General features: G+C 40.8%; 2 protein-coding genes across 36 annotated transcripts in view; one reads left to right on the top strand and one right to left on the bottom strand.

Annotated features, from left to right (window-relative positions):
- Positions 1 to 3,359, bottom strand: part of CEP170 (centrosomal protein 170) — a 129,618-nt gene extending 126,259 nt beyond the window's left edge. For all 18 annotated transcript variants that reach the window (XM_015127526.3, XM_077998185.1, XM_015127542.3 and 15 more), the window contains exon 1: positions 3,139 to 3,359. The gene's annotated coding sequence lies outside the window, so the exon portion shown is untranslated. The remainder of the gene's footprint in view (positions 1 to 3,138) is intronic.
- A 780-nt stretch (positions 3,360 to 4,139) lies between these two features.
- Positions 4,140 to 19,990, top strand: part of SDCCAG8 (SHH signaling and ciliogenesis regulator SDCCAG8) — a 249,512-nt gene continuing 233,661 nt past the window's right edge. For 10 of the 18 annotated variants that reach the window (XR_013415966.1, XR_013415967.1, XR_013415968.1 and 7 more), the window contains exons 1-3: positions 4,140 to 4,339; positions 16,305 to 16,457; positions 17,184 to 17,266. Coding sequence is in view for 12 of the 18 variants with exons in the window: in XM_077998216.1 (XP_077854342.1) it covers positions 4,273 to 4,339; positions 16,305 to 16,457; positions 17,184 to 17,266 (303 nt within the window). In the remaining 6 variants the exon portion in view is untranslated. Of the gene's footprint in view, positions 4,340 to 16,291; positions 16,458 to 17,183; positions 17,267 to 19,990 lie in introns of all 18 variants that reach the window. The other 8 variants (XR_013415961.1, XR_013415962.1, XM_077998214.1 and 5 more) reach the window with 1 other exon arrangement.

Here is a 19,990-nt window from a genome sequence, read left to right as displayed (position 1 = left end):
CACTGGCTTTGGCTAAAACATTTCTGCTAAACTGTACAATATATCCAGTTTAATCAACCACACTACCAGACAGATGTTTTTTCTCTCTCACAATGGCTAACTCACTGCTGAACAATCCTTCATGAAATATTTGAGTAAGTAAATCAAAACCTAGGGTATTTGATTAGAAATTTTGGTTATTAATGAGATAAAGATGGTCTGATATTTCTTCCCATCAAAAGTATCCCATTTCTTAATGAAACAGATCAATATTGAATGCTTCAGTCAATATTATCTACTCACCAAGCATTCTTCAAATGGCATGTAACTGCTCTTTTGTTATACTTCCAGAATAATTTGCAACTGTACAGATATTTTAGTTAGCAATTAAATATCAGGTTGTCTGTCAGATACTTAGTTGAAAAGTACACTGCTTAACATCCCAGTGTTTGGGACAGATAAGAAAGAAAAGTCTTTACATATTAATTAGTATAGAAAAAATATTTTTCAGGAATAGAATTTTGTGGAATAAAAAAATTTTGACAAAAAAACTTAAGCATATACAATATTTAGTACTAGATGAGCATTATCTAATTGCAATCAGATACAATAATAAAACTAGTTCTTTTTTTCAGTAGATAAAAAGGAACAAGAAACTGATACTTAGAACAAATCAAACAAATCACGAAGCACAGAATTTTAAAAAGTACCATAGCAGCATTAATATGCAGAATGTATGCTAAGGTTTACAGTATAAATTTCACTATTCTAATGTTAAAATAGGGAACAGGCAGATTATTTCCATACAAAATAATCTCAGAACACAATGAAATTTACCAGTAAAATACATTTAAAGCATGATTGAATATAATTCCACACACTGAAATTTAGTTACACATTTTTTAAAGTTGAAATTTAAGATAAATAATAAATCCTTTAAAGAAGTCTATTAAAATGCAACATAAAATTAAACGATTAAAATTATAAGGCAAGAAAAGAGCACTTTATGGCAAAATCAACCCAATAAAAAACAAAGTCAATATATCTTAAAATGTAAATTCTAGTTTAAGTTGAAAGTAATCACTAATAACTCATTAATGATTACAACTCATTAACTGTGGTAAAATAAACATCACAGGCTCTTGTTATGCAGAAATTTTATTTTTAACACAGCCTATAGAGTTGATCATCATATTATTATAAAATACTATTGATTTTCAAGAAATAATACTAAAACCTACCATTAAGTAGTAGGGAAAACACTGCAACACTTCGTTTTTATGAAAAGCACATGTTAGGACATCTTTCCTCATTTAGTAAGTTACTTTATACAACTAAAGGTCCATTTCAGAAGAATTACTACTTTTACATCGCAGAGGCAAGAACTTGATTAATAACGGTGAGAATCAAGTTCAGTGATAGTCACAGCCTGCTCAAGGAGAGCGTAAAGAAGCTTTCCATACATTTTCACAGGGTAAAAGGGCTGGGGGGACACAGGAAAGATCACTCTGCAGAATGGACCTTGAGTTTCATTTGGCTCTGCCTTCCATTAACAGTCTGGCTTGGGCAGACAAGTCAGTTAACTTTCTGAGTTTTAGTGTCTTCCTCTGTCAAGTGCACTTGGGCTCTTCCGTGTTACCTACAAAGTTAGGAAGAGCTAAAGGCAGCCCTAGTTTTACTTTTTAAAAAATAATGACAGAAAAATACGTAACTTGCTATTCATCAGTGTACTGTTTCCAGAGCTGAATTCCTAAGTCTCTGAAGCATACCCAGCTAGGGTTATACCAGTGAAGATCCAGATACTATAGTCAAAATGTCACTCTCTCCTCTCCCATTATTCCTCCACCTGCTCCTCCCCATCCTGCGTTATCCTCTCTTCTGGTGTGTTTTAAGAAGCAACGCCAGCAAACGGCTGTATCCATTGTAAACTTGAGGATGAAATCGTTTTAAAAGATGCATTTTCAATCAAATGTATCATCTGCTTCGCCAAATTCCTCCCAAATGGCTAAATTTTCATTAATACAATAAAAATGAGGTAACAACTTCGGAAACAGAAATGACCTGGGCCAGTTGTTTTGTTTGTTCTACTTGCTTAAAAAATAAAACGGAAAGATGTATCTATTCCCTCAGGAACATAAATGCATTACCCGCCCATTGAAAAAACAATTCTGCTGGTTCATTTCCCTGACACAACAGCTTCGTTGTCAGGCCCTCTCCAGCCCAGGCTCCAATGTCACCTAGTAATTTTATATTGATCACCTTGGCAGTGCTTGGACTCCAGCAGGCATAGTCCCTGTCTCCCTTACATTCCTCAAAAATAAATTAAATAAATAAATAAAACTCTACGAAACGCCACTGAACAGAGATTCTGTGACTTAGTAGACAAATCCCACGTCTTCCCGCCCTGTGTTAGGCAGCTGCAAATGTTATTTTTTCATCGCTTGCATAAAATGGAAGCGAAACGTACCAAAACCCTATATTTGAATCCTAGGACAATGAAGCCGACAGGAAGCCACTCTCTCCTCCCCCGGGTTTACTACGGAGCCAGAGCCTCCGCGGGGTGCAGTCGCCTGGCAGGGTGCATGACAGCGCGTCTTCCACGCCCTCCCAACGCGTCCAAAAGGCTCCTCGCCTGACCTCGCCAACGGCCTCACACCTCAAAACCAACCACACAAAAGGGATCGGCCCGCGGAACTGCTCCAATCGGGGAAAAATCCCTTCCCCAGCGACAGCGCAGCCATTCCCTCCAATGCTCCGCCCGCACCCCTCGCAAACTGCTACGGCGGAAGGGGGAGGGCTGCACAAAGCCAGGAGAAAGCTGAAAATGAGTCAATGCACTTAGGGGACGCGGAGGCGGCGGCAAGGGACTCGGGAAAGCCGGGGGGCCGCAGGACTGGAGCTCCCGAGGGCGGCGGGTGGGGGATGGGAAGGGTGGTCCCGTCCAGACCCCGGTCCTGGGCGGGCAGAGGGTGGGGGTGGCGGCGCCGCGCGGAGCATCCGGGAAGCGCCCCCTTCGCGGTCCAGCCCCGCAGCCCCGCACCCCCGCCCCGCGGCGGGCCGCGCCCGAGTCCTCGCTGCAAACCCGAGGAGCAGGACGTGGAAAAGCAGCCGCGGCGGCGGCTGCGGCGCCTACACCGAGCAGCCGATCGCATCACTTACCCCTCACAGTGGCGAGAGGGACCGGACGGGGGAGGCGGGGCGCGTCGCGTCCCGTGAGTCTCTCGCACGCCGTCCTCCCCCCACCTCGTCGTCGTCGCCGCCGCTGTTGTCGTCGCTGCCGCTGCGGTCGAGCTCCGGGGCCCTCAGCTCCGCTGGGCAATAACGTTATTCCACACACGCCCCACACATAGCGGTAACGGCAAAGAGCGGCTGCCTAGTGCGCAGGCGCCTCGGGAAAGGGCGAGGAGCCGGACCCTATCCCCTCCTCCTGCCCAGTTCCAACGATTCCTTACTGCGCAGGCGCCAGACACAGACAATGAAAAGGGGTTGTGCGAGGGTCTCACCCACACGTTTTTCCAGCTTGCCCACTGCGCAGGCGTGCCCCGAAAGACCAGCTAGAACAATGAAGAGGACCTCGGAGTTAGGTGGGACCGCAACCAACAAGGACTACAGTTCCCAGCGGGCAGAGCGCCAACTCCAAGTGGAGGTCCGGTTACTGGGCATGCTAGGAGTTGTAGTGTCGGCCGCCTTTACAATTTAGGCTGTTTGGAGGATTTAGAGCTTCTATTTCTTGAGGATTTATTCGACCGTTAAAAAAAATACCGCAACCGAAGCAGGGTTCAGAGGTTCCTCTCTGCGTCCTTGAGTAACCTAGGGATCAACTGCTGCATATTAGCAAATTCGAAGCGTCAAGGCCTTCAGTGAACCCTTTCTGTCATTTGGGGTGGTCCAGGCGGCAGAAGAGCGGGATGGAGGCGGGACTAAACCAGGCTGGGCTGGAGGAAAAGGGCGGGGCCTGCAAGCCTGTCTCTTGGCAACAGGCTCTGGCAGCCCAACCGTCCGAGCTAGCGCTTGGTGCGCAGTGGTCTCTGGGAATTGTAGTGTAGCTGGAAGGCTCTAAAGATTGTCGAGCTTGGAGGCGCTGAACATGAGGACTACAACTCCCGAGGTCCAACGCGAGGGCCAGTGGGTGGGAAGAGCCCCCACGAGCTTCGTGCGGGATTCTAGGCTCCCCTGTGACAGCCGCGGCAGGAAGCAGGCCGGCGCTCCGCGGCCACAGGCCTGCTGTTTTCGGAAGGGAGAAAGCTGGACATTTCCCCACGTAACTCCCAGCTCTGGGCCTAGAGTGTGTGCATGGCGAAGTCCCCGGAGAACTCTACCCTGGAGGAGATTCTGGGGCAGTATCAACGGAGTCTCCGGGGTGAGTTGCTCCAAACCTCTGTCCCTAGCCCCGAGGTGCCCAGGGCCTAGTGGGCGGAAGCGGACCAGGTGCGTCTCCTAACACCTGGGTCTGCCCCATCCAGGCTACAGAGGAGCAAGATGGATGTTTGCTGTGGTCTTCTGAGGAGGATGAAGTAGTTTGATTTAGTTTTTACAGTTAAGCAACGATGTTTCCTCAGATTCCCTTAGTTACCTGAATCAACTCCTTGATCTTGGCATCCTTCTCAACCAGCGACAGCAGAGACTCTTGGATAGCTCTATGTCATTTTTGCCCAGTTCCCATACTTTGTTGTTTAATCCAATAAAAGTCTGATGCACAGTTTTTACACATTTAAATTATGGCATAGTGGATTGAATGTGATTTATAGGATCCGTGGGGGGAAACACTAATAATTATTTTAATCACAACAGCCCCCATTTAATTGGTCTAGGCTATTTGCATACAGTAAATCATCTGCAGCTTACAACAGTTGTATGAATATTTTACACATGGGGAAATCGAAGCTCAGAGAGGTTGAATTACAGGCCACAGCCCACACAGCTGGTTAGTTGCAGAGCCAGGTATTATCAGGCTTGTCTGTCTTCAAAGCCTATCTAATCAAGCCATAACTACTATTATCAAAACCTTATTAATTCAGATTGTCTTACCACATTACCCTATGAGCAAGTATCTGTACAAGTAATGTCTGTATTTATTTTCTTTTAAGCTCTGTTGGACTTAATGTCTGTACTTTTAGATGGCGCTGTCACCTTGGACAATATATATGACATCTAGAAATTTCGATTCTCTTATAATGGAAGTTATGGAATTGTCCATAGGGTTATTGTGGGGAGCAAATGAAATAATCCCATAAAGCAGCGATTTTAAGACTCCTTAAAATGTTTACCTATAGTAAGAAATAAATTTTATATGGGACATATGTGTACATATAAACTATAAGTTTCAGTGAAGAATTTTTATTCTACTAAATATAATAAACTCTGCTTTCTATTCTGTTGCATTTTCATAACCCTCTAAGTCATGACTGTTTAGGACATTTGGAATACTAAGTTATGAAGCATATGTTGTTCTGCATAATATGCCTACTATGTGTCAGTGCCTCCTACTATGTGTTAAGCATACCAGGTGCTAGACAGGCAGTAAGAAACAAGACAAAGTTCCTATCCCCATGGAGCTTCTAGATTACTTGGGGAGAAAGACAACAAAAAATTGTAGATTACTATCATAGAAAATAAGGGTAAACATCACTGCTTACTAGACAAGCACTCATTAAATGTTAGTTGTTATTTATACTTGTTACTTAGAGCAAAGTGAAGGTTTTTCAATATTAGAAAGTTTACCTTTCCATGACTCTAGATTTTATAAGGGTTACTATGCATTGTTACATCGGTCAATTGTGTTACAAACTGTCAACATTCTCAGCATTCAAACTGCAGGAGTAAAAAAATTGGTTTTAATGAACACCTTCCTCAAGCTACTGATGTTTCAAGAGCTGTTAGATACAAAATAAACACTTGTAACTTTTCATTTGGAAGCAAGAAAAATACTGTGCACAATGATATGAGTAATTTTAATTTTTAAGATTGGCAAACATTTTTTGTTTTCATTGAAAGTTTTTCCTGATGCTTCTCTTCCTTTGACCTTATTTTAAGCCTTTATATAATTGTTGGAGGCTATTTAACATTAGGCATTTTAACGCAGTAAAGGGGTTCCTTTTAAATTAATGTTATAGTAATATGTTTAATACTAGTGGTACTGCTTTCAATAATTACAGAATGAAGAGTTTTCATTCAAGGATAATACATTTTAAAATTAGTTTGAAATAAAATTTAAATTTAGTGTGATAACAATATAAGGTAGTGGAAACGTTTCACCAGGAGCGAATACAAGGGATAGAAAAAGTTAAACAACTTTTAAAAAATACATAGTCATAATTTTAACAGTGAATCGAGAAATGTAACCTGAAATGTTTATGGGCTTTTCAGGACATATCATTTATTTAGTAGCACTTTTATTTTTGTATGTTAGCTTGTATAACAGCTTCTGGAAGGAAACAAAGCAGAATTAACCCTGAACTTGAGTACAGTCAGAAGTTCTTCACAAATATAAATTGCCGTTTTTGAGTAGTATAATGTCATTTATTTATTTATTTATTTATTTAGAGATGGAGTCTCGCTCTGTCATCCAGACTGGAGTGCAGTGGTGCCATCTTGGCTCACTGCAGCCTCTGCCTCCTGGGTTCAAGCAACTCTCCTGCCTCAGCCTCCCAAGTAGCTGGGATTACGGGCATGCGCCACCATGCCTGGCTAATTTTTGTATTTTTGGTAGAGACTGGGTTTCGCCATGTTGGTCAGGCTGCTCTGGAACTCCTGACCTCAAGTGATCCGCCCACTATAGCCTCCCAAAGACTGGGATTACAGGCGTGAGCCACCGCGCCTGGCCGATAATTCCCTTTAAAGTAAAATATTCTGTTTCTTAATAAACAATGCTGGAGTTATGTGGAAATTCCTTATTTTGAGTGTGCCTAATAATTTAAGAATTGTATTACTATGTAGTAAGATAAAATGCAGTTTAAAGTTCTATGCCTTAATTTGTTTTGGTTTTGTTGGTTTGTTTGGTTTTGTCTACCCACCATTACTTCCCCAAAATGCCTTGCATAGTTTATGATTAATGGAAACTTAATAAACAGTCTGGTCTTTCCTCACCGGTTATTCCTCTGGCTTGTAAGTAACTGCACATGTAGTCACTACTAATATCCCTTCATTTGATATTTAGCTAGGAAGTAGCTGCATAAAAATGCAAAATGCTTTTCCTATTTTCCGTGATTGTACTTCCATTTTAAAAAAATCTTTTCCTTATTTCTTTAATATTGGTACTATTATGGCATATCAATAATTTGAAGTTCTAATGTGAAAACTGAGTCAGCGTTTACTTTCTTGTTTTTAAAATGAGGTCGGGCGCGGTGGCTCACGCCTGTAATCCCAGCACTTTGGGAGGCTGAGGCGGGTGGATCACCTGATGTCTGGAGTTCGAGACGAGCCTGAGCAATATGGAGAAACCCTGTCTCCACTAAAAATGCAAAATTAGCCGGGTGTGGTGGCGGGCGCCTGTAATCCCAGCTACTCCGGATGCTGAGGCAGTAGAATTGCTTGAACCTGGGAGGCGGAGGTTGCGGTGGGCGGAGGTTGAGCCACTGCACTCCAGCCTGGGCAACAAGAGTGAAACTCTATCTCAAAAAAAAAAAAAAAGAAAAAAAAAAGGTCTTTTCCGCATTTTTAAAATTTTGGTACTATTATGGTATATCAAGAATTTGAAGTTGTAATGTGAAAACTGAGTCAGCATTTACTTTCTTGCTTTTAAAATGAGATCCTTGCCTCATTTTGACCCTGATGATCTTGGAGCAGCTCCACGTTCACCTTTCATCCATTCCCTTAACACTTTTCAGTGATTTGCTCTTTGAGTTCTCTAAAGATACCTCTTGCTTTGGGTCGCCTATGCCCTTTTACAAGAAATTGGAGACGTTTTATGATTCTTCTTCAAAACGAGAGTTCTGGCAGAAAAACCGGAAGGTTTTGTTGCCCCCACGTATCTGTTGTATTATTTCCTACATAGTAAATGGTCTGAAAGTTTCCAGTGTGGTTAAAAGTGGATATATACTGGGTATCCTGGGAACCACAGAATTTAATCTGGAACAGGGAGTGATTTGGGAGGTCTCTTGGCAGTATGGTTAGGTGTTCATTTATTCTATGGGTAGTTATAATTCAACACCCACAGAATGGCCGAGAACTACATTTGTAAGTGGGCAAGATAGCACATGCCCCTTCTCTAAATTCAACACATCATTGTATAAAGCCAAGAGGTATGAAATAAACTATTTCACAGCCAAGAAAGGGTGAAAAAAGCCCCAATCACAGGCAATCCAGGCTCTATTTTAAGTACTGCACACTTGAGTGAAAGGAGAAAAATTGCTAGAAATGCAGTATCCTAGCCTTAATAGCGGAATCATGTCTCATCTCTTGCTACAGCATTGGGAATAGGTAACAGTTTTATCAACATCACCTATATACATGACTCACCTATTCGCCTAATTCCTAGCCACCTTTGGTTGGGTGAGTATAAGGAAAAATGAAACAGACTTCTTGTATGACAGGAACTCATAATTTTGTATATACATTTTGCGTTTTGGTTTTACCCTTTCAACATTTTGGTGTTTCAGCCTTTAGATAAACTTGTGGCAAGAGTGTGGTGGAGTCAGAGGAGAGGATGTGGAACTAGAAGCCAGGTCACTGAACTAACTTTTGCTTTGCTGACAACCATCTGTGTAACCTTAGGCAAGTGAAAGCAACTGTTCTTGGATTCCCATTTCCTCATCTGTAAAATGAAAAGTTTGGACTGGATGTGAGAATTATTGCCTTTAGGTGCCAAGCAAATGATCAAAAGGTATGATGGAGTCAGTGCAAGACATTAGAGAAATGATGAGGCTTATGGCCAAATTGGGCAATTTCTGCTTTTTCTCAAAACATTTCAGTTTCTTTCTTGCTCCCTCCCTCTTTGCTTCCTTTTTTTTTTTCTTCTCTCTTTTTCCCTCTTTTCCTCCCTCTTTTCTTCCAAGAAGGAAGCCAAGCGAAACACACCCAGAGCCTGACTCCCCTTTAGACACCACTCTCTGACGCTTTGATCGTTAATGTTCTTCCCTTTAGCACTTGGTTGGATCAGATGAATGATAAGGGCTGTGTTTTTGTCTTATGGAAATGAGAGTAAGGAGTTGAACCAGGTACACAGAAAGTGAGCGGATGAATATGGAAGAGAATATACAATCTCGGGGATGGGCTTTATCTTTATGAATTGATGTAGTTCAAGAAAACCAAAGATAAGGTTGACTTTCTATGTTTTTCTTGTATATAATTAGCACATCTATCCAAATCCTGCAAAGTGGCTCACAATTGTAGAAGGGCTGTGTTAGTCTTACTGGCCAACAATTTGGTCAGTGTATTCGCCAGCAGTGATATCATCTGGCTGTCTTAAGAAAACGTGTGTAACTCAAATAAATGTTCGTGTTTTCTCAAAAAACTTGTATTTCTTTTTTCTTCTTTTTTGTTTTTCTCAAATGTTTTCTGGATTTTTAAATATTGTTTGCCGTAAACACTATATATGAATATATACACATAAACATGAGGGGTTTTTTGCCAATAAAATTCAAATTACACATATTCATTTTTTGTTTTATATACTCATGTGGCTTTTCTCTCTCTCTCTTTTTTTTTTTAATCTCGGCTTACCACAACCTCCACCTCCCGGTTTCAAGCGATTCTCCTGCCTCAGCCTCCCCAGTAGCTGGGTTACAGGCACGTGCCAACACGCTCGGCTAATTTTGTATTTTTAGTAGAGATGGGGTTTCTCCATGTTGGTCAGGCTGGTCTCGAAGCTTCCAACCTCAGGTGATCCACCTGCCTTGGCCTCCCAAAGTGCTGGGATTATAGGCATGAGCCACGGTGCCCGGCTTTTTTTTTCTTTTGAGACAGGGTCTTATTCTGTTGCCCAAGCTGGAGTGCAGTGACGTGATCTTGGTTCACTGCAACTTCTGCCTCCTGAGTTCAAGCAATTCTCCTGCCTCAGCCTCCCAAGTAGCTGTGATTACAGGTGCCACCACCACGCCTGGCTAATTTTTTTCATTTTTAGTAGACACAGGGTTTTACCATGTTGCCCAGGATGGTCTCGAACTCCTGGCCTCAAGTGATCCACCTGTCTTGGCCTCCCAAAGTGCTGGGATTACAGGCCTGAGCCATTGTACCTGGCCTCATGTGGCTTTTCTTAGTACTTTTAACTTTATGATCTTTTATTTTACTAGAACTTAAAAGTACAATCTCAAGTTTTCTTTCCTACTACTGATGAGATAAAATTGACAAAAGACAGGATTTAGCAATCAGAAAAGAAAGGAATGTTCTATAAGTAAATAGTTATCCCTGGAATAATCTAAATCAAAGCTATGTTTCAGTGTTAGGAGATTATAAGGGTACTTTTGCATGTTCTTTGTCAGAAATAGGAATAGGGTAAGTTTTTTTCAAACTGTTGAGATATGGGGAGTAATAATATTCTCTCTTGGGATGTTTAAAGACATCCCAAGATATTGCCAGTTTGTGCTAAGGTTTTCACCGTTTTACTTGATGATAACTCTTCTCAGAGTCCAAAAGTAGACAAGGTAGCTAGAAATGCCCTTGTGCACTGCCTAAAGCAACCCTGATGATGGCGGAACTTCAAAAAAGCCCACTGGATACTTAAAGGGATGGCCTGAGGGCAAATATTGCTTTTAGGCCCTGAAACAAAATTAAGCTAAATATGAATTCTGAGCTCTAGCTTCTGATGGATGTAACATCTATTCCTGACACCGGATCAGGTGTGTCCCATCGCGGCACTGTCGGTCTCAGGCTGTGCCCTCCCTACCAGCGCTCCTGTGGCAGAATAGCTCACTGTCACGCTCATTTTCCATCAAGAGGCGGCAACACTTACAATGTAGTAATGTGGTCAGTGTGATAGCAAGTCTCCCCTCAACACTGAAAACTCTTGTTTTATTGATCTTGTTTCATTGACTTGAAAACTGTCTTGTTTAATTGATCTGGTTTTATTGATTTTTTTTTATTGTCACAATTGGGGGTGGAGATGAGTGCTGCTGGCCTCTAGTAGGCAGAAGCCAGGGATGCTATTAAACTGACACAACACAGCCCCTTCCAACAGAGAATTATCAGGTCCAAAATGTCAATAGTGCTGAGGTTGAGAAATCATGATCTAGAAGTACAGGTTTTGCTCGTAGACCTTGCTCTGCAAGAATCCTACTTTACAGTAATTACAAGTAAGGATATACAGATTGTATTTGCTGGTGATTTTACCTATGTTCTTTGCCAGCCTAGCTAGGTTTACTCCTTTTATCACTGGAAAGTGACAGGTGCATCAGTCCTCCCCGCTGGTGCCAAAGAAATACCAGGTGGATCCCTCAGCATGCATATAGCCAATCTCCTGGATTTGCCACCACCCATATATCTTTAATGATCTTCCAGATGTTGCTTTCTTAAGATGTTTACATTCTTTATCAGATTATCTTTTACCCCTGGCGCCAAGCACTTTAGCATATTTTCAGATATCAGAGTCTTAGGATAGTATTTTCTTTGAGATTTAAACAAAAAAAAATTCTACATAGTACTTGTAATCTCTTTCACAGTTGTAATTGCCTTTCACAAAGCTGACTTTGTCTGATTTTTTGCTTCTGCTGTTTATATCTTGGTAGTGCTACTTGTTGGTTCCTTCATAAACAGTGACAGCAATCTTCTGAACTAGGCTGAGGCCCAGTCAAGTGTGGACAGACATATGTATCTCTTATCTCACTGTGGTTTCATTTTTCTGCGTGTCTGCCCTAATCTAAGCTTGTACTGGGAGCTGCAGTGCATCTCGTGTCTCGGCCTAGGGAGGAATAGTTCATTGCATATTTTCTCAGAGACAGCTGGGCGCTTCGCAGGGAGTGGTCCCCCCTCCCTGTCACCAGGGCAATCTCTTTCACATCCCCCAGGACAGATGGAGAATGAAGAAATTAATAATTCACAGTGTGTATATAAGTGGTGATTCGTCCTAGACTGAAATGTACTTGCATTTTGTTCAAAAACATCTTGATGAAGAGAGGCCCAATGGTGAACTAAGAGTTAGAACATAGGAAGTAGGGAAACTCTACTAAGAAAATGGACAAGACAGGCCAGGCAGGGTGGCTCACGTCTGTAATCCCAGCACTTTGGGAGGCTGAGGCGGACGGATCACCTGAGGTCAGGAGTTTGAGACCAGCCTGACCAACATGGAGAAACCCTGTCTCTACCAAAAATACAAAATTACCCCGGTGTGGTGGTGCATGCCTGTAATCCCAGCTACTCGGGAGTCTGAGGCAGGAGAATCCATTGAACCTGGGAGGCGGAGGTTGCAGTGAGCCGAGATTGTGCCATTGCACTCCAGCCTGGGCAACAAGAGTGAAACTCTGTCTCAAAAAAAAAAAAAAAAAAAGAAAAAAGAAAATGGACAAGACAGACTGAAATTAGCCAGCAGCCATTAGCTCAGGTACCGTTTAAGTGCTCATTGTACTGATTGATGTTTGGATAGTGCATTAGCAGAAATATTATTTACTTGCACTTACTTTCATGTGATCTGTAGGACTCGGGGTCCTGTTTGTGTCTATAGTCATAGTTAAGTTTATAGTCAGTTCCTGGTTGGTGCTGGGGAAAAGAAATCAGGATGCATTCATCGTGAAATACCCTTACTCTCCTCTCAGGAGAGAAGAGGAAATGAGCGTGTTCTCTCTCTTGGTTAGAAACAGATAAAACTGTGTCCCATTAGCAATTGGATAGGAAACGATAACTGGAACCTTCTGTCTAATCTGGTTTCCTTAAATGTACGGAGCAGATAACCATCTGGGGAGTAGTGCTCTTAGTAAGGGTTATGGGGGCTTCAGTTGCAATGGCTCCAGTTGAAGAGCCGTGGGATTTTCATCTGTCCTGAATCATCTGAGTGTTATTCTTCTTCAGATTAACTGGGTTTATCTGTTACAGTATATAATTATGTTGCTTTGTTATATATTTGAAAAGCACTTAGCATGTTTTGAAATGTAGCGCTGAAGTGACTTTAAAATGTCAACTCTGTAGTTTTAGTTTTAGGGCACAGTTCTTGCAAATTCCTGCTTTTCCTCTCTGTCTCTAGTACCTCTGAAGTCAGTAGTTGCAAACAAACAACCTTAAAGCCTTTTGTATCACTTTTCTTTGGGATAGTTGTTGAATTCAATAGTTCATTATTTCACATAATATTGTGTTCATAGTACAATTTAACATGTAGTCTTTGAATGTTATAAATTCTAAAAGATTAAACAAGAATATTAGGAAAGGAATGAAAAGTGCCCTTAAAATGCTGCCCTAGGCTGGGCACGGTGGCTCACTCTTATAATCCCAGCACTTTGGGAGGCCAGGGTGGGCGGATAACCTGAGGTCAGGAATTCAAGACCAGCATGGCCAACACGGTGAAACTAAAATACACAAATTAGCTGGGTGTGGTGGCAGGTGCCTGTAATCCCAGCTACTCAGGAGGCTAACGCAGGAAAATCGCTTGAACCTGGGCGGTGGAGCCAGCCTGGGGACAACAGTGAGACCCCCTCTCAAAAAAAAAAAAAAAAAAAAAAGAAAGGAAATATACATAATAGGAATTCCAGGAATCTTATGGATTCTTCTTTTTAAGGTCCCGGTCACCGGGCGTGGTGGCTTATGCCTGTAATCCCAACACTTTTGGAGGCTGAGACGGGCGGATCACCTGAGGTTGGGAGTTTGAGACCAGCCTGACCAACATGGAGAAACCCCGTCTCTACCAAAAAAATGCAAAATTAGTCGGGTGTGGTGACAGGTGCCTGTAATCCCAGGTACTCGGGAGGCTGAGGCAGGAGAATCGCTTGAGGTTGTGGTGAGCTGAGATTGCACCACTGCACTCCAGCCTGGGCAGCAAGAGTGAAACTCCCTCTCAAGAAAAAAAAAAAAGTCCCAGTGAACTGTGGGCACAATGTAACACTTACACGCTTAGGCTGAGTTACTCTCTGTACTAGGCAGTCATGTGCATAGGTTCCTTTGTGTGTTCATGGTAATTGTTCAAATCTTGGATCCTTGGCGATCCTTAGAGCCACTCAATACTTCTGCCCCAATTTCTCAATTTCAGCCATTACACAATCAGTTATCCAAGGGATACACTTGGCATACAGACAGTCCATCATTGACTGCACTAAGTCCAATTTGACTTGTATGGAAAAGTTGATAAAGTTGGTATCAACGAGGATGTGGTAAGGTGGACCCAGCTGTGTATTATATTGGAAAAATAAGCAGGAAGGGTGTTGGGGAACTTCTCTTTCCTTTAACGTGCTGGGATCTTTCTTTTCTTTCTCTTTAGGTTTTACTCTGTCCTTTTCTTTAAGCTTCCGATCTCTGAGACTAAGCATTCACTTCATGGTTGCATAGTTCCTTTTTTTTTTTTTTTTTTTTTTTTGCTTCCTCATGGTGATGCCACACTCCTGTTTCATCCATAATCACCAACGGTGCAATACTTTTACCTGGTATACATTTTTATGTTAGTCAAACTGTCTCTGTCCTTTCTAATAGATTCAATAAAGATAAGTGTTTTATTCGTGGATTTAAGGGCATAAATCTGAAGCTACATGAACTGAATTGCTTATCATGTAACACTTGATTTTCCTTTTGCATGACCAAATCTCTTTTCTACTCTATTTTCTAATACTAAGTTATTGTAAAATTGTCACGGTTTCATATATTCCCAAAACCAGGAATGTGTCTTATCTGAACTTCCTTAAACTCATGATGAGTCAGAGGAGGCCAGTCTTCATTAGTAATCAGCACCAAATTCATTTCAAAGAAAGATCTGTGTGGACATAGGATTGGTATGGAGAAAAATATGGTGATAAATTAACTGTGTCTCTTGTGTAGTTGAGTAATAGAATTTCATTGTCGAACCCTGACCTGAGATACATGTTTTCTTTTATCAAAGTAGAAAATGAGTTGCTGTAAGTAAAGAAACTGTATTAGATATTGTGTAACATGGAGATTTTTTTTTTCTATTAAGTACTAATATTGCTTTTGTTTCTGTTCCAAACTTTGAAATCAATGCACTTGGAGAAAATGGAAACTACTTTTCAAGGTCCTACAGAATAGATGTTTATGAATATATTTTCATGCATGATTGGTAATGAATCAGGTCTCTTTCATGCCATTGCAGTTAGAGGGCCTCTGGTGCTAGAGTCCTCTGGAGGACTGGGCTGTCGGAGTGGGGGCAGTGGGGTGCGTGCGGGGAGGGCTTTTCTCTTTCTTCACGGGGTCTCAGGGCCTCTCGTTTCCTCTCCACGTATGCTCTTCCCAGGTCTCTCCAGCAGGGTAGCCAGGTATCTTACATAGGGCTCCCAAAAGCAAACATTCCAAGAGGAAGCAGGAGCTGCCAGTCCTTTTAAAGACGAGGCCTGGGTCTGACATGGTGTGACTTTTATTGCATTCTATTGGTTAATGCAGATTACGGGCCCCGTCAGTTTCAGATCAGAAGACAACAAGGGAATGAGGCTGGGTTCCTTGGAGGCTATTTGTTTTTTTTGAAACAGAGTCTCGCTCTATTGCCAGGCTGGAGTGCAGTGGTGTGATCTCGGCTCACTGCAACCCCTTGGAGGCTATTTTTAGAGATGAACTATCACAGTAATATACCTTAAAAATGCTTCATTTTAGACAGTTTTTGTGTGTTGTAGGGGTGGTCAGTTGCGCTAACCAAGAATCTATGAGGTGTGGTTAGCCAGCAGTATATCAGAAGAGCTGTACTACCGGGGCTGCCACTCTAAGCACTTCAGCTATGCAAATTTTGATCAAAACTAAGCCAGACATGTGGATGTTTCTTGGTGGGGGAGGAATTTCCTGTCCCCAGGGACAATGAGGTTTCCCTAGGTTGGAACTGGGTGTGATGCAGCCCCTCTTGCTGGCTCTTCCCACATCCCCACTGCTCCTCCCGTCCTCCTCTGTCTCCAGGTTGGTAGAGGAGTCAGGCATGAGGGGAAGGAGAGCACTTCCCTTAGCAAGTTATCGTTTAATGGGAGCTGGTGGGAAGAGTTCTATCATTTAATACTCCTTGCTGGTGGTGCTATATGTAGTGAAATCAACTGCGACAGTGATAGGGACCTTAGAGATCATCAAGTCCTACCTCTACACCATGAAGTTAATCTTCTCTCACCATCTCTGGCACATCCCTCAGCAAGCTAGAAACAGAACTCTGCGTTTTTTCCATAAAGTATGAGAAATAATGATTTCACCTTTAAAAACTGCCTTCTTGAGCAAGTGTCCATTTGGTCACCCAGATTTCATTGGTCCTAACTTTCATCAGGTTGTTCTTGCAGAACGTGCCAGTAGAAGCATTCACCAACTGAAATGTGCCCTGAAAGAAGGTGATGTCACTATTGGAGGAGATGCACCAAATCTTTCTTTTAGCACCAGTGTGGGAAATGAGGATGCCAGGACAGCCTGGCCCGAATTACAACAGAGCCATGCTGGTGAGTATGAAAGTCAGTCCTAGCCTGAATGATGCATAGTGAATTTTTTAAACTCCGTAGAATAATAAGTCCTTTCATTCTTCGTTCTGCTGCTATGATGTTATTCCTGAAACACAAATCAGATAATTTAATTCCCTTGCTTAATCTTTTTTTCTTTGACTTCCCAATGCCTATAGGCGAAAGTCCGAAATTCTTAGTTACAAAATAACAGTGTTTTCCTAAGATAGCTCCAACCTGCCTCTTTGGCTCATCTTTGTGTACTTCTCATGTTAATCATCCATCTCACAACTCATATTCTAGTTATAATGACCTCCTCGCTATGCTTTTATGCTTTGACATGTGCAGTGCCTTCTAATTGGAATTTTTCTTATCCTTTTCTGCTTGGTGAACTCCTTCCTGTTCGTCCTTGCAGTGTTATCTCCTCTGTGAAAACAAGCACAATTAGGTGCTTCCTCTTCTTGTAGCACAGTGCACAGCTCTAGGTCTACATACAAACTTATTTTATATCAGTGTCTCTGTCTTCATTGCTAGATTCTTAGCACTTAAGGGGTAGAAATTCTTTTTTTTTTTTTTTTCTGATGTTGGTCTTTGTATCCCCAGTTGATAGCAGAATTCTTGATGCATAATATATATTTCAGCAATTTTTATTAGTTGGAAAGATGGATGGGTGGTAAGAAACCATGGATCTCAAATAAGGTTAATAACCCCTCTGCTTTTGCTCTATAGTTAATCAGCTCAAAGATTTGTTGCGCCGACAAGCAGATAAGGAAAGTGAAGTATCTCCATCAAGAAGAAAAATGTCCCCTTTGGTAAGTATCAGCTTTTCCAACTTGACAAAGCATTCCTATGTTTTACTGTACTGTGTCATTTTGTAGTACATGTTGCAGAAAAAATTTAAGCATGGCATGCTAATAGTGAAAAACATTAAAAGTAATTCTTTTCCCTCTGATGATTTTGGCTGAAAAAATAGATTTCCATGGCAGAGGGAATCTTGATATTTTTAATTTATTATTCACTTGGAAAATGGGAGCAAGGGAATAGTTGGGAGAATTTATTTTGCAACTGTTAGCAAAATATGTAATACAAATATATAATATATAATAAATTAATATAAATTATATAAGTCAAAGGAGAATATATGTAAAAGATAAACTAATGATTTTAGTAATTTCTTTTTTAGAGGGCCATATCTATCATCCATCATTTTTAGAAGTTACTTAATTATAATTGTAGCCCACCTTTGTAATATTTAAAAATTTTGAATGTCAAAATAATACATTTTGTTTTTAATTAATTAATTTTTTTGAGAGGGAGTCTCATTCTGTCGCTCAGGCTGGAGTACAGTGGCACGATCTTGGCTCACTACAACCTCTGCCTCCCCGGTTCAAGTGATTCTCCTGCCTCAGCCTCCCTAGTAGTTGGGATTACAGATGTGCACTACCACACCAGGCTAATTTTTTGTATTTTTAGTAGAGATGGGGTTTCACCGTATTGGCTAGGCTGGTCTCAAACTCTGAACCTCAGGTAATCCACCTGCCTCGGCCTTCCAAAGTACTGGGATTACAGGCATGAGCCACCACACCCGGCCTCAAAATAATACGTTTTAATATGTAATGTTCTTCTATATGTTAAAATATATGGTTATAAAATTGTATGATATATAAGAAGTGGTGCTGTATTTCTTCTGAGGCTGTTTTTTATTGCTTTGACAGAGTATATTATTCCTGATTAAAGCATTTTATATGCTAAAGGCTGAGATAGATGTGAGTGAAAGAACTCTGAACCAGATTTAAGTGGCCAAAATAATAGTCAAGGGCTTAGTTCTATCTAAGATCTATCACATACTCTCTAGGATATTGTGCCTGTCTCACGGAGTTTTTGGAATAACAAGATAAGGTTACATACTTAAAATTCTTTAGAAACCTATGAAGTGTTACACAAACATAACATGTCAGAGCAGCAACCTCGCATTTTCAATGTGTTTTATAGTTCAATACAATGCCTATATGCTGAAAAGTATGGAGACATGTTACTTTCTTTTCTTCACCACTGAAATGTCAGAATATCACTCCCATAAGAACACTTCATTCCAGGCTGACACAAACTTTTAAGCTTAATTCTAACTTTAGAGAAATGTACTTCATATGCATATTCAATATTTATAGATATAGATTTTATAATTTTAATAAAACATCTCATTATTTAATGAATTTATTACTATTGACGTCTGGTTTCTAGCATGCTCTTAAGCACACACTGGTGGAATGCTTTTAAGTCTACCTAGATGCAGTTGCTTTTTCTGTTGAATACTCAGACATGCTTATTCGTTTTTTAAAGCATGAGCAAGTGATATTATGGAGCTTATTGAATCCAGGCAGGCTGGAAGACCTTCATTAAGAGAATCAGTTTAGTACATACAGAGTACACTTTAAAATATACAAGTCTATTTATATGGAGCTGTGTAAAAGAATGGAACTTAGACTCTAAATGTATATAGCCTACATGTAATAATTATAAACCATAATAGTAATAATTAGCTTTTAAAGATTATACCCTTAGAATGCACTTTCATAGCCAGTATAACGTATTAGAAATACATGCATATATTGAGAGTAAAACTGAGGCACTATTGAGATGGAAAAGAAGTTATTACTTACTGTCTTAAAATGTAGATATCCAAACTAAAGCCCTTTAAAGTAGACACAAATGATTTCAGGTGAACGTTTTTCATACAATATTAGCTTGAGCTTTTTATTTTTCACATTGACTTCCTGCTGTATACTCATAGTAGTAATTTATATTTGCTTACCTTCTGAACCTATTTCTATTAATGGAGGATGATTCTAATTGTTTGATTTCTACTCATGACAGATAATTCATTTAATGAGAGTTACTTTGGTTTTTAAATATCTTCAATACACCAAAAAGCAGAGCTCTATTTTATTTTATTCTGCCATGGTAGCTGGTGCTTGGTTATCGTTTACAATTTCTGCTGTGCTGAGAAAGAGAACAGCTGAGAAGCAGACACTGTGTCTCATTTCAAGCTTTCCTCTGGGTTTGTTTAACTGGGTGACCCTTGTTTTCCCTTTTCCTGATTTCCTCATCCTTTTAAAAAAAAATCATGTGATGTGTATATGATTTTACAAACTATATCACAGTCACTTTAAGATAAGGTAAGATATACATTAGCAGTAAGTTCCAGGAATGCTACAGAGCTAAAATAACATTAGTGTTTTTTTTGAAATCTCTTCATTGGACCCCTCAACGAAAAAAGTAGTCAAACTACTTCAGGGCTCTACTCCTGGAGGTTCTATGCTCCAGAGCGGCATACGCTTGAATTGCCTTCAATACTAGAGTCAAAAATCGAAAACTATGTTTTGCTAATGTATCCTTTTTGAGATGGAATTTTATCGCATTGACACAGGCTTGGCATCAAAGAGTTCCTAAAGAATCTCTCCCTCACGGAGCTGCTGCAGTTTTAGCTAGCAAATCCTCTTCCATGGCAGTTTCTTGGAGAGAGTTGTCCCTTGTAT

Source organism: Macaca mulatta, chromosome 1 (genome assembly GCF_049350105.2).
Source record: "Macaca mulatta isolate MMU2019108-1 chromosome 1, T2T-MMU8v2.0, whole genome shotgun sequence".
In the NCBI taxonomy this organism is placed as follows: Eukaryota; Metazoa; Chordata; class Mammalia; order Primates; family Cercopithecidae; genus Macaca; species Macaca mulatta.
The sequence above is the reverse complement of the archived record's forward strand: the minus strand, read 5'-3'. Positions and strand labels throughout refer to the sequence as shown.